General features: G+C 42.7%; 1 protein-coding gene across 1 annotated transcript in view; it reads right to left on the bottom strand.

Annotated features, from left to right (window-relative positions):
• USP8 (ubiquitin specific peptidase 8) overlaps nucleotides 1-14,276 on the bottom strand; it is a 41,642-nt gene that overhangs the window by 25,490 nt on the left and 1,876 nt on the right. Inside the window, exons 2-5 of the mRNA XM_060259734.1 lie at nucleotides 7,390-7,571; nucleotides 6,262-6,406; nucleotides 3,985-4,070; nucleotides 1,637-1,787 (exon numbers count right to left, since the gene is read on the bottom strand). Coding sequence (XP_060115717.1) covers nucleotides 1,637-1,787; nucleotides 3,985-4,070; nucleotides 6,262-6,406; nucleotides 7,390-7,493 — 486 coding nt within the window. The 5' untranslated portion in view covers nucleotides 7,494-7,571. The remainder of the gene's footprint in view (nucleotides 1-1,636; nucleotides 1,788-3,984; nucleotides 4,071-6,261; nucleotides 6,407-7,389; nucleotides 7,572-14,276) is intronic.

Raw genomic sequence — 14,276 nt, 5'->3', positions numbered from 1 at the left:
CAAGCCAGCATGGTCCTTGAGTCAGGAGGCCTAGGCATGGACCCACCCACAGCCAGAACTGCCATGTGTTCCCCAGGAGTAGAAAAGGAAGAGAAGAAAAGATTGGATTTATACCCTGCCCTTCACTCAGAGTAGCTTACAATTTCCTTCCCTTCCTCTCCCCACAACCCTGTGAGGTAAAGTGGGGCTGACAGAGCTCTAAAAGAACTGCTCTTGAGAGAACAGCTCTTTTGAGAACTGTGACTGACCCAAGGTCACCCGCAGCTGCATGTGGAGGAGTGGGAAATCAAATCCTGTTCTTCAGATTAGAGTCCTCTGCTCTTAACCAAAAAGGAACATAAGAACATAAGAGAAGCCATGCTGGATCAGGCCCATGGCCCATCTAGTCCAACGCTCTGTGTCACACAGTAGCCAAAACCCCCCCAAGTCCTACCAGGAGGTCCACTAGTGGGGTCAGGACACTAGAAGTTCTCCCACTGTTGCCCCTTCCCAGGCACCAAGAATACAGAGCATCAGCGCCCCAGACAGAGAGTTCTATCAATACCCTGTGGCTAATAGCCCCTGATGGACCTCTGATGGATATGTGACTCTTCTGGTTGTTGGGAATTGTAAGTGTGGCTTTCTGTAATACACAGGCTGAGCACCACTGCCCTAATACAACAACCCAGCAATGGGGACTCCCTCCTTCCAGCGCTCTACCCTTACTTCCTCCCAAGCTGAGGCCTGGACCAGGAGTGCACATCTGGCAGCCTAAAGCCTCCCCTCTATTGAGGAAGTACCAAAGGAGACCAATGAGTCCCTGCAAAATCTGGGCCTACTGCTCCTCATGTAGAGAGGCGCAGCCCTATATGGTCGAGGACCTGTCTACCTTAGGGACCGTTTCTCCTCATATGAACCCCAGAGAGCACTGAGGTCAGCCGGGAAAAACCTGCTGACTATCCCCGGACCGAGAGAGGTGAAGCTGCAAAGCACCCGTAACCGGGCCTTCTCCTCTATAGCCCCGAGCCTATGGAACCAACTTCCAGAGGAAATGCGGGCCCTGCGGGACCTAGAACAGTTCCACAGGGCCTGCAAGACCTTCCTCTTCAGACTGGCTTTCCCTGATGAAAATGGAAATTGCGAAGGAAACCGCCATCAGAAAAAGTAAACATAGCACTAGCACTTTTAAAAATTAATTAATTTAATTTTAAAACTTAACCAAATTTTAATTAAATGCTTATAATGTTTAATGTAATTTTATCCATTTGTATAATTCAACCCTGAACCATGCTGTTAGCCGCCCTGAGCCTGCTCCGGCGGGGAGGGCGGGATACAAATAAAATTTGTTGTTGTTGTTGTTGTTGTTGACTAATGCTGCACCCAACATCAACTGAAGGGAAACTCCCCATATAACTCTCTGCAGTGAGGTGGGAATGCTAGTGTGGGATAAGCTTGTCTGCAGCTTTGCCTGCTAAGCTGGTGGTTGTGTATGCTACTTGAATGCTGGACTACCTTGTCTGGCTCTGGACTTAATTTTGGACTGTGACTCCAGCATCTGACTGCTGAATCCTGTCTTCCAGATCCTGTAGCTGTGGAACTCTGTTGCTGCCTGGGGCTTGACCTCTAGCCTGGTGAGTAGGACAGCTATCTCACTCACCATTTGATTTTTCCCTTTGGAATCCAAGGAAGTTTCTGAAGAGGTTTTCGCTGATACCTTTGTATCATCTTTTGCTTCCTGTTTTTTCAACTGAAGCTCTTCTTGCCTCTCCTTTTCTTCCAGTTTCTTCCGTACTTCTGCTTCTTCATATCTGGTTAAGACAAACATTCCCCCCCCCCCCCCCCCCCACATTTCAATAGTGGTTTCACTTTGTTTTATTGCAATTAACAAGCAGTGTTGTTTGAAATAAAGTGAGCACAGCCTCAAATCTATGTTGCTTGTTGAAGATAGCAGTCAGAGCTATCTTTTTGGACACTTGACTCAAAGGCTAGTCTGGTAAGAATAAGTGACAGTAGAACTTCCTCATGGTTTAAACACATACATCAGAAACTATGATGGCAAGTCCTCAATTACTTCCGTTCCATACATATTCAGTCATTTATTTATATGCCTCCTTTCTTCCCAATGGAGACTCTCCTCCATTTTATCCTTATAACAACCCTGTGAGATACATATAATGCCTTAGTATGGAAACGTATACATTCAAAACCACAACTGATCCATACACACAAAAACGCCCTGATATTTTCAATTACACTAGACTGCACTGCAGCTTTAGCACATAGGGACTAACACTACTGGTGTTGTAGCCATGATCCTGTTTGTTAATGCTAAAGAGCTGCACAGTTACTAGGGGTAGATGATTTTGCTGTGATAAATCTAGTGTTGAGATAGAACTGAAATTTGCAGGGATACATGCCCTAATGGACTACATTCCAAGTCCACAGAAACTCAAAAGAGAAATCCTACCCAGGATTCTTGAAGTGCTGTGGATGGCCAAAAGGCTACTATTGTAAGTATGGAAGACTCTATGGGTGCGGTCACATGTACCATTAGTGACAACACAGCTCCGTCTGGCTGACGGATTAAATGTGTTCGTTCTGACATACACATCTGGCAATCGAGCGTCATCTGGGGTCATTCTGACTTGCTGCGGGTCAGTGCCGCGTTAATTTGACAGCACATAAAGTCCGGCCCTTTTTCAAAACAGCAGCACAAGATCGGCTTTTTGTTGTTTGGACAGCTCACGTGCGATACTGCCTCTCACCTTTAAAAAAAAAAAAAAGCCCCAGCAGACATGCGCATTGCCAGATCATCCGGGAATCTGAGGTGACGCTTCTGCTTCTCCAATCAACACAGGATCGGAGGGGGGGGGGAAACGTTATCCCACTATTCAGAACAGGAAAAAATTCTTTTTTTTCAATGTGGAGGATTTCAAGATATTATTGTCACTGCCTCTGAAGAAAGTTTTGATTTCCTAGCTCCAAACAGTTGGGCGCATGTTCAATGGACCCCCTCCCATCCCAGAAATCACCATCTGATTACGCATGCTCCAAGAAATGAGCGTGATAGTATTGGATGTCTGATCACGCACAACAGAATGAATCGCATTCTTGGATGCTCGTCTGAACTGCCCTGCATCGAATCAATATTCAGCAGTTCAGATTTGAGCGCTACACACACACTTTTAATGGTACGTGTGACCGCACCCTATATCTACCATACATTTACCACTGGACAACTGACCATACTGCTTTAGTTCATTATTACAGAGTATATTATTGTAGGCTTAACCATATGGACCTCTTTCAAAACACCTGGCTAGTAAAGTAGTCTTGTATTGCATATGATGCTTAATCATTGGAAGTTCAGGAGAACAGAAATGTCTTTCACTGGAGCCTGACAAATAACAAAGAAGGGGCAGCTGTCTTAGGTATGGGAATGGAGTATCCCAAGTAACCTGCTGCCGTGGAGAAGGCCCTGCCCCTTAGTTCAACAAGGGGAGTACTGGCACTGGGCCTTAGATGATGATAGAAATTTTGGGGCAAGTTGATGTAAGAACACCAGCACCTTGCAGTGTAAGCCCCTACGTGTTAAAGTTGCACAAAGCTATTGTTATCTAAGAACTGTGACAACCTTTATTACCTATCAGATAAGAAGAAGGGGCTGCAAATGCAGTATCATATCCCAATTACTCTACTCATCCCTTCTCTATCCCCCACCCTTACATCTAAATCTACCATTTGCATTATTAGTTCAATAAGTATAGTCACTGGAAAATTATGCCATGTGTCAAAGTTTCTGTGACACTGATTACTATACTGTAGTAGCACTCAAGAACAACTAAGGACATAGTCTGAATTCTCAATGCACAAAATGCCTTTCCCATGGTTACCTGAAAATATCTTAAGGGATCACCTTTTCTTACTGAAGGCAGAAGATGAAATGCAATGACAGAAGAGGCACATATTCTAGTATACATATTAACATTTAATTTTTTAACATACCTGAGTTTGAGACTCTCTGAAAGTCTTTCAGCTTCTTCAATAGCTTTTTTAATGTTTGAAGGTCCAAGTAATGAATGAAAGTAATCCTGAAATGATAAGAAATAAATCCACTTCACATGGTGGTGCCATACAAAAAATACTTGCCAGTCATTACCACTTTGGCATGCTGTGGTGTTGTAGGAAAGTCATCAACAGATTCAAAGAGAAATAAGCATGCAGTGTCTGAAGTTACAAGAACTGAGCGATGTCACAGACCTCTTTCAAATCAATTTGCTGTTCTGTTTTTGCTGCACTCTGCTGTTTTGCAATTGGACCTCCTTAGTCCAGCACCCAAACTGATGTGGAATTGCTGTGTTTAAAATATATAGCTTGATAAGCACCTCTTCTTCACATGTCACACGATGGTGAGGACACAAGAAGGAAAATCAAGCTCAATGCAGAGTGTTTTATTTGGGGGGGGGGAGTATTTAGTCAACAGAGGCACACTGTCCAGCTTTTGTAACAAATTCACTGTCACTGGGTGCTTGACAACCCAAATGTTTGGTGCAGTATTCCCTCCCCCTCCCGCAGCCATATGCCTCAGAACAATGTTTCTGTGTTAGAAGAAAACTGGCTCCACACAGTCTGTAACAGGCTAGGCTGGGGAGGACAGCAGTGATCAGGCAATGGACTCTGAGTGTCAAGGTTCAGCTTTTCTCTTTGCCAGGGATGAGGGGGTATGGAAGAATGGTCCTTGCTTCTCAGCCCTCTGCTACAAACTAGCTCCGAAACTGAGGGGTGAAATGAGCCAGTGGAACTCAATCCTTGCCTCAAGAAGCTTTCTTCTCACTTCCCTCCCTCACTCAAGGCAACTATCTTTAGATGAAGTTTCTTCCACCATTATTGGTTAGCTAGGAAATAACATTTATAGTCTGCCTTCAGTGTTCCCTCTAAGCTGAGTTAATGTGAGCTAGCTCATGGTGTTTTAGCCTCTGGCTCACACGTTTTTGTCTTAGCTCAGGAAAAATGGCCCGAGAGCAAACTAATTTATGCAGTAGCTCACAACTTTAATGCCAGTAGCTGACAAAGTAGAATTTTTGCTCACAAGACTCTGCACTCAGAGAGAACATTGTCTGCTTTATGTCTCATAGCTCAAGGTGGCTTGCAATTTAAATTTAAAAGCATCCATAATACAATAAAGCCCCACAAACACCCTCTCATAAGAAAATGCCTACAGCATGAATCTCATTAAAAATCTCTTGCATGGAGGTGTCGAACTCATTTGTTATGAGGGCCAGATCTGACATAAAAGAGACCTTGTTGGACCGGGCCGTGTCAGGTTGGGCCGGGCCATGTGTGTACCTATTTAGGTAGCAGAGATATAAATTTTATAAAGAACACAAGCAAACACAAATATATATTTTTTAAAAACTCAAAACATGCTTAAAACATTAGCACTCATTGGTCTTAAAGGTGCTTTCTTTGTATTTCTCCCATGGGATCCAGGGAACTGAGCAAAGGAAACTCTGGCTCTTTCCTTCCTTCCCAGGGACTTGGGGGGGGCGCCTCAGTTAATAGAAGGAAGAGAGGCTTAGCTCAGTAGCTGTGCTGTGCGATTGAGAGAGCCTGGCAAAGCAAGCTATTCCTCCCCAAGGGAGGAGCCTCAGCCAATTAAGAAAATAGAGGTTTTGTTCTGTAGCTCCTGTACAATTGAGCAAGCCTTGCAAAGCAAGCTGTGATACAGAAGGAAGCAAGAGAGAGGAAGAAGGAAGCAGATGACAGCCAGTTGCTCGGGGGGGGGGGCTGATAGGAGCCCTCTGGGGGCCTAATTCGGCCCCCGAACTACATGTTTGACACTCCTGCTCTAGCAAATAAAACAGTCTTACAGCACCTCCTAAAAACTGCTATAGATGGCAGCCTGCTCAGTAAGGAAGTTATCATGACTTGCCAGAGTCTGGAGAAATTACAGCCCCTATCCACCCTTGGTAATGGTGGCATGAGATCAAGGAACCCTAGGCACAATGCATATGTGGCAACCTTTTGGTAGAAGGGGAAAGCAAGGTATATAATCAGCTTATCACTTGATATACCGCTCATCTTCCTGAATGCATACAGTAAATCTACCACAAAACTTTGAAAGGAACTATAACTAAAAATGGTTTTCAGTAACAGAAGTTTCTTAGCAAATAACATCACTGGCTTAAGATGTAATTCTGTCAACAACCCCTCAGATCTCCAAGTGCAATGCTTATCTTTACATCTGTAAATAAATAAAATCACTGGGAATTGGATACATACCTGTTGCTGTTTGAAATCAGGCCTCTTATTAATAAGGTTATACACAGTCACATACTTCATGTAAAGTACATATGCCTTCTCTTCATCCCTGTCCAACCGGCACTCTTCAGCTGCTTTGAAGATCTTAAGGGCACTCTGTACATAACTTGAAATCGAAGCAAATGGATTTAAAAATACAAAACAAAAGTTTGTTTTGCTTTCAGAAAGAGAGAACGCACAATAATGGAACTCTTCAAAGTGAAATTCTGTCTTCAGCACAAGCAACATTATAAGCAACTCAAGAAACAAAGTCTCCTGCACAACAGCAGTCACTTTCATTTTATTTACGGTCTCTTAAGATTACATTTGCTAGTGTTGCAAAAAAAGCTCAGCAGTTTGTTGAACGCTACCACTACACACACACACACACACAGTTAAACATCAAGACACAGCATTTTCAGCAAAGGGTGGGCTCTCTATTGAAAGTTCTATTGGCAGAAAAGAAAAACACATTCTGCAGCTTTGAACTGTAATATTAATGCTGAAAATTTAACCTATAAATTGCAAAGGTGAGGCATTTTCATCAGGTGATAATGCGCCTTAACACTGTTTATCTTCAAAGAAGCTCACTTTTCCCACTCACAGTAATGCTATAAAGAAATGCTAGTGCAATGTAGAGGTTAAGACTAGTATCAGGGATACCCAGGCTTGAACTCCCAATTGTGTCATGGAAAATTTGCTGGGTAACCTTGGGTGAGTCACTCTCAGCCTAACCTAACTCACGAGGTTGATGTGAGGATAAAATAGAGGAGAGAAGAATGATGTAAGCCACCTTGGGTCCCCATAGGGGAGAAAGGTAGGATACAAATGAAGCAAACAAAACAAGGGGAAAGAAACTATATTTACTGGAAAGTGAATTCTGATTAACAGAGCACCTCCATTAGCAAAGGAACTTAGCTAGAATATAGCAACCTTTTTACAACGTAAAAATGCTTTCAGTGTGTGTGTACGGAGTGCAGAATTTAATGGTCACTGCATGGGATTATAAGAAACAAAATGGTTAACAGTCCAATCCTAAGCAAAGTTACATCCTTCGAAATCCATTAACTTCAGGATTGCGCTGAAAGCCATCTAAGCAAGCATCCATACCTCTTAGTACTGGTTTTCTCAGGCTTTATTTCAGTCTTTTTGTTAAGATCTTTCAGTGAAGTGCAGAGGTATAGGTCTTTAGGGACTGAAGCCACAGCAGGCATATTAATACTGAGGGTATTATGTCTCTTCAAATAAGGGCAGTGCAGATCTTTACATCACCAATCAGCAATATTTGTTTTCTGAAAAATAAAAGATTGAAATACATCTTAAAGGCTGATTTGAAGGCCTACATCTTTGAACATTCTGAACATTTCATGTTTCTTTGAACGTTTCTGGAATGCTCTCTTTAAATATTTGAAAGACTGTCATTTAGAGGAGGGCAAGGAGCTGTTCCACTTGGCAGCCAAGGACCTACCCGAAGCAATGGACTCAAATTACAAGCAGAAAGGTATTGGCTGGAAAAAATTTTTTACAGTCAGAGTAATTCAGGGATGGAACCAGCTGCCTAGGAAGGTGGTGAGCTCCCCTTCATTGGCAGTCTTCAAAACATGGTTGGATGATTATTTGTTGGAGATGCTTTAGGCTGATCCTGCATGATGGGGTTGGGACTAGATGGTCTGTATGGCCCCTTCCAACTCTTTCCTTTATTTGTTAGCTTCTTTGACCAATGGTCTTAAGCTCAACATAATAAACAGGACATTGAATAAAACTGTAAACAAAGGCAAATTTACAGAAACAAAATTCTACAACAGTTTAGAACTCAAGTTAAAATCAAAAACTGCACACAGCCTTGTTATTAAATTCATAAAACCCCTTAGAATTCAAAATTTTATTATAAATTTATAGTGCATAATATTGATGAGGATGTTTTCAGGAACATTTTAAAGAAAGCACTATCGACAGGTATTTTGCCACCAAGCGGGTTATTTTAGGGTTCGTATCTGCCAATTATAGGGTTATCACCCAAGGTTCCATCAGAAGTTGATACCTTTGGAGAACGGAGGTAATCCATAAGGATCTAGGATTGATCCACTGATGGCAAAATAATATAAGATGGTCTAATGTCTCTATGATTCTATGAAATGCAAGCAAGAAAGCTCGACATTAAACCCATTTTGTTCCTGAAGAAGGCAAATGCCTTTCAAAGCTAGCAGGGTTAACTATTGTAATCCCCAGTTATGAGTCGCTTGTGCGTTGCACCAAATGCCTATTAGGAAATGTTCTTAAATATATGGACTGGCAAGAAGATGCTATCCACAGTGATGGACTGTTTTCTCCATCTCTCACTACAGAGGCATTCCCACATATTTCTCCATCCACTGATGCGCATATCTTCCTTGTTCAATTAATCATGAGACAGTAGCTTTGACTGGTTTTTCCTCCCACACACACTATGGATTACTAATAAAGACTTCATATCCTGGAAGCTTCAAGTCCTTTCTAAATATATTGCCAAGGTTCAACACATTATGTAATTTTTATTCTTCACCACCTAAGAAGCAGTGTGTAATTAGGCTCTGCTGAGATTAAATGCAATATTATTTTTAGGTATAATTGGAACATGGAAAAAAAGTAGCACTGCCCCCCTTTAAAATACAGATTGATAATGTAACATCACTAAGGGCTACTAATAGGAGTCAGACTCCTGAATAAAGCAACAAAACTTCTGAACATAGCAATCAGGACTTATTGCCAACTTATTTTGGGGCAGAAAACTGGCAGATGCCAGCTTTCCCCACAGATCTCACGCACCCAGTGGGCATGTGAAAAGTCTCTAAATGGAGATGTTAACATGATAAATAGTAATAAGCAGGGCTTTTTTGGTAGCAGAAACGCCTTTGCATATTAGGCCACACTTTCCTGATGTAGCCAATCCTCCAAGAGCTTCCAGGGCTCTTCTTACATGGCCAATGTAAGCTCTTGGAGGATTGGCTACATCAGGAGGTGTGGCCTAATATGCAAAGGAGTTCCTGCCACAAAAAAAAGCCCTGGTAGGAATTGAGAGTAAAAATCCTTTAAATGCTTAAACTTGAAGTAGTTTACAATTAAAAACAGGTGCTGTACTTTAAAAGATCACTCTCATTTGAATATAACAGTTTTACTAAGAACTAGTTTGATGTGGTAATTAGAGACTTAGACCCAGGAGAACCAGGAATCTTGCTTGGGCCACTCACACCCTCTCATCCTACCCTACCACACAGCGTTGTCGGTGAAGGTAAAATGGTGCTTGCTCATACCCTGTGTCTCTCTCAGCTTAGCCTACCGCACAGGGTAGTTGCTGGAAGGATAATATGGAAGAAGGAAGTTATAAACTGCTCTGGGTCCCCATTGTCATGACCCCCTCCATCCGCCTGAGTGACTCAGAAAGCCAGGGTAGTGTTGTGGTTAAGAGCTGCGGACTCTAATCTGGAGAATTGGGTTTGAGTCCCCACTCCTCCAACCAATGGGGGAGGGACAGTGGCTCAGTGGTAGAGCACCTGCTTGGGAAGCAGAAGGTCCCAGGTTCAATCCCTGGCATCTCCAAAAAAGGGTCCAGGCAAATAGGTGTGAAAAGCCTCAGCTTGAGACCCTGGAGAGCCGCTGCCAGTCTGAGAAGACAATACTGACTTTGATGGACCAAAGGTCTGATTCAGTATAAGGCAGCTTCATATGTTCATATGTTCAAAGCTTTGGGTCAGTCACAGTTCTCTCAAAACTCTCTCAGCCCCATCTACTTCACAAGGTGCCTGTTGTGGGGAAGGGAAGATGATTGTAAGCCACTTTAATACTCCTTAGGGTAGAGAAGAGCCTGAGGGACCAAGTCCACCTGCTGAGGAGGGTCATTAGGAACAGGGAGGGCCTGACATGGCAGAGGTGCCAGCAGATGATGTGGCAGAAACCACCCTGTCGGAACGTGCAAGTGAAACCTCACCGCCAGCCCCTGAGATAGCCACCATGCCTCCACTGTGCAGGTCTTGAGCTCCCAGTCCATAGCTCCCCGGGGCCTGCCCGCTCTTTACTGAAACAGTAGTGACAGAAGGCCTGTGCTGAAGCAGCCCGCAGAAGGTGAAAAGCCAGTCTGGAAGGGCATAACACTGTCTCAGAGCCAGACAGTGAGGATGATTCTTATTTGCAGGATCCTGGCCACACTACAGAACAGCCTCAAGAGCTTAGTGCCTGCCAGCTGGGCAGCTGAGCATGATCACCTCCCAGCCCACTAAGGCTGCAGGTTGGGAAGGCTGCCTTGCTGGATCAATTAAGCTACTAGGCATGACCCTGTGTGCCAGCTTTAGTATCCAGGACTTCTTTTGTAGCAGGAACTCCTTTGCATATTAAGCCACACTCTCCTGTACTAAGAGCACTGTAAGCTCCAGGAGGATTGGCTACATCAGGGGTGTGTGGCTTAATATGCAAAGGAGTTCCTGCTACACAAAAGCCCTGCCATCAATGCTCCCAACTCTTCATATTGAGACCAGTGGGTGCTGCTCCAGAGGATACCTGGTTAGCTGGCCTGCAGCGCAAGACACTCATTGGGGAAAATAGCAGGGTATGCTTATGTAAATAAATACATACTACTCTCCCTTGGTGTGATTTTTTTTTTAAGAGAGGAAATATAATGTGGTTTCTCTCAATCACAAATACTCGTAGGCTATTCACAAGCCAAGCTTACAATGCTTTTAACCTCAGTACACAAGGCTTCCCTTTTTACAATATAATTTCTAACCCCTTTTATTCCACAGGAGACATCCAACATGAAATGCTACTTCAGGACCATAATGTGTCCTTGGCAAGCAGAGCAAACATTTTAAAACAACATTCCAAAAGCCAGTAGCTGTGAACATGCCCAGTCAACACAGATAGAAGGCTGACTCCGACCTTCAAAAACAGCCTCAACATCTTTAGGCAAATTTCAGTCAAAAACGTGCATTTTATACGAACTAGTTTTGTGGAGCAAATATAGAAGTTCAAAAGTGCTTCCCTTTCACAGGCCCAAATGCTAATGCATGTGAATAAGATTTTCATATGATGATACCTGGGACCCTTAAGGTCTTTCCAGTTTGCCTCACTATACATCAACCTTTTAAAAAACAAACTGGACAGCGCAGCAGATAATGATTTCTTTCATTTCTAAGTGACAGGTTTCCATGTTTACTAAGAATACCAGTCTCACCCAGTTGCTATCACATTATACTCATAAACCAGCATTGTATAGCACAGGGGTGGCCAAACTTGCTTAATGTAAGAGCCACAGAGAATAAACATCAGATGTTTGAGAGCCAGAAGACATGAATGTCAGAGCTGCAAGATGGGAGGGAGGGAGGGAGGGAGGGAGGAAGGAAGGAAGGAAGGAAGGAAGGAAGGAAGGAAGGAAGGAAGGAAGGAAGGAAGGAAGGAAGGAAGGTAGGTAGATAGGTAGACAGACAGACAGACAGACAGACAGAGAAAGAGGTAGGAAAAAACAACTTTAAATGCATTCTCCAAGCCGCCAGCTAGTTTGGCTTGAAGAAGTTATTTATAGAGACAAATGCCTTCTCCAAGCCAACAGACAAGGTGGCAGGGGCTTCGAGAGCCACACAATATGTGTGAAAGAGGCACACAAGGCCCTGGAGCCGCAGTTTGGCCACCCCTGGTATAGCAGTTAATGACACACTGGAATCTGGGAGATCCAGGATCAGGTTCCCACTTAATGTGCCATGAAGCTCTTGGACTGACATTGGGCAAATCACTTTCTTTCATGTTACTCTACCTCACAGTTGTTGGTGAGGATAGAATGGACAAGGGGAGAAAAATGTGCTATGGAGGAAGGAGAATCTGCTGATCAAACAAGCAATTTGGTCAGCAGATGAACAGTGAACAATTCCTAACTTATTCCTATCACTGCATCTCCCCCTCCCCAGAAACTCTCTTACTGCTGCATGAGTGACTTTCATCTGGGTCAAAACCTGGCAGTTTCCCCCCCCCCCCCCTGCAAGATCCTGCCTATATAGACATTCATGTACCAGTTATTATGTGCCAGAGTCTTGGGCTATACTTCCTTCGCCACTACTCTCTCTCACTGACACTAGAGCAAGTAAGATGCGACAAACTAATTAAATCAAGACTGTCATAAGAGCCAGGGAAATGCTTGATGTGACATTTTTACAGTACAAACAAACTGATTTCAGTCCACTAAAATAATGTGATCTATTTCAGACTGAGAATGTAAAGCTACTTTTTGTGTGTGTTCAAATAGAGCCTGGTGCTTCCCACATGCTAAGAGCAAACCACCCCCCCCAACATTTTTAAAACACCCTTTCTCACCCTGACCTGGATAGCTCAGGCAAGTCTGATCTCATCAGATCTTGGAAGCTAAGCAGGGTCAACTTAGCAAGTACCTGGATGGGAGACCTCCTTGAAATACCAGCAGTCAGAAGGGCAGGGGCAAGCTTTATTCAGCCACCTTTCTTTATACAGGTCCCCAGTAGGGGTCAGTCACCAGAAGTTGCCATGACTTCCAAGTGTAGACACACACATACACCCCTCCCCACACGCAAATACCAAAACCAAAACAAAGCAAAAAAAAAAACAAAACCCATCCTTTCCCACTATGAACCATGTTAGATTCCAGGAACAGACTGTGCTATACAAAACCTTGCAAATCTCACAATAGCATTTATTCCTGGAGAACAACTCTACCTAGACCACATCATGGATAAAATGCATGGTTGAAAACCCTATCTGAATGCAACCCAAGTCCATTAAAGTAAAGAGAGATTTTGTGGCTGCCTTCAATAAGATGTTGGTTATACCATTTATCTACATATGGACACAAGATTTACAAAATTAATATTAATAAATATTAACCACCAGACTTGGTAAAATTTATTCTGCTTACTGCAATAGAGTTAAGATATGAATGAAAGTCTTCACAGAAAGGCTACAACTGTACACCATTCAAAATTATCAAGCCAAACACCGTTCAGTTCTCACATGTTTGTGTCAGATATTTCTACAACACCTTTCATTTGTTAATAAGTTACTGCAGAAATCCTAACTCAAAGTACCCTTCAAAGTTTGTTGAAGTGAATGGGCTTTGCAGGGCATAATAGGACTGCATAGTCAACAACCCATCATACTGAACGCTATTCCCTTCATTTCTTATAATTTCCCACATATCAGTCCTTTTACTTCCTATACATCATGATTTTTGCTAGTATGATTTTTTTATAAATATAAACAAACATTTCTGTAATTATTTACCAGAGGCAACTTCAGAGCCGGCATTTAAAAAATCCAATATATTCACAACATATTTTAATACACGAAGTTCTCAGTCCATATATTCACTTCTGCTTCACATTCGTGTATTACTGACAACCACACATCCTGCACTGAGATCAGCAGGTAAAAGAACAAAGCAGTAGACAAGTGCACCTTTAAGACCAACTAAGTTTTATTCAGAATGTAAGCTTTCGTATGCTCTTAAGCAGAATTCATTCCCCATTCTGTCTGATGAAGTCTGCTTAAGAGCATACGAAAGCTTACATTCTGAATAAAACTTAGTTGGTCTTAAAGGTGCCCTTGTCTACTGTTTTGTTCTACTGCTTCAGACCAACAGGCTGCCTACTGGGATCTATAAGTAGGTAGTTCTATGGTGGATTCCTTATACTCTCATTACATTATTTCATTACGGAGAATAACTAAAGCTTTTTCTACCTATCTATGAACAACAGAATTAAAATTATAAGTAGTAACTTAATATCACTACTTACTGGACTGACATATGCACAGTCTTCATTGGTGAAAGGGAAGCATTTCCTGCATTCCTTAAAGATCCTGTGGCCTTCATGGTCATATGACTAACAGGAAATAGTAGGCAGTTCCTGTACCACTATTACAGGTTTACATACCATCGGATGATAGGCAGAATACTGCCAGTTCAAATTTTGCTTTGTCAGCACATAGCTGCAACCAGCCCAGCATGC

This window comes from Heteronotia binoei, chromosome 19 (genome assembly GCF_032191835.1).
Source record: "Heteronotia binoei isolate CCM8104 ecotype False Entrance Well chromosome 19, APGP_CSIRO_Hbin_v1, whole genome shotgun sequence".
Taxonomy (NCBI): domain Eukaryota; kingdom Metazoa; phylum Chordata; class Lepidosauria; order Squamata; family Gekkonidae; genus Heteronotia; species Heteronotia binoei.
The sequence above is the reverse complement of the archived record's forward strand: the minus strand, read 5'-3'. Positions and strand labels throughout refer to the sequence as shown.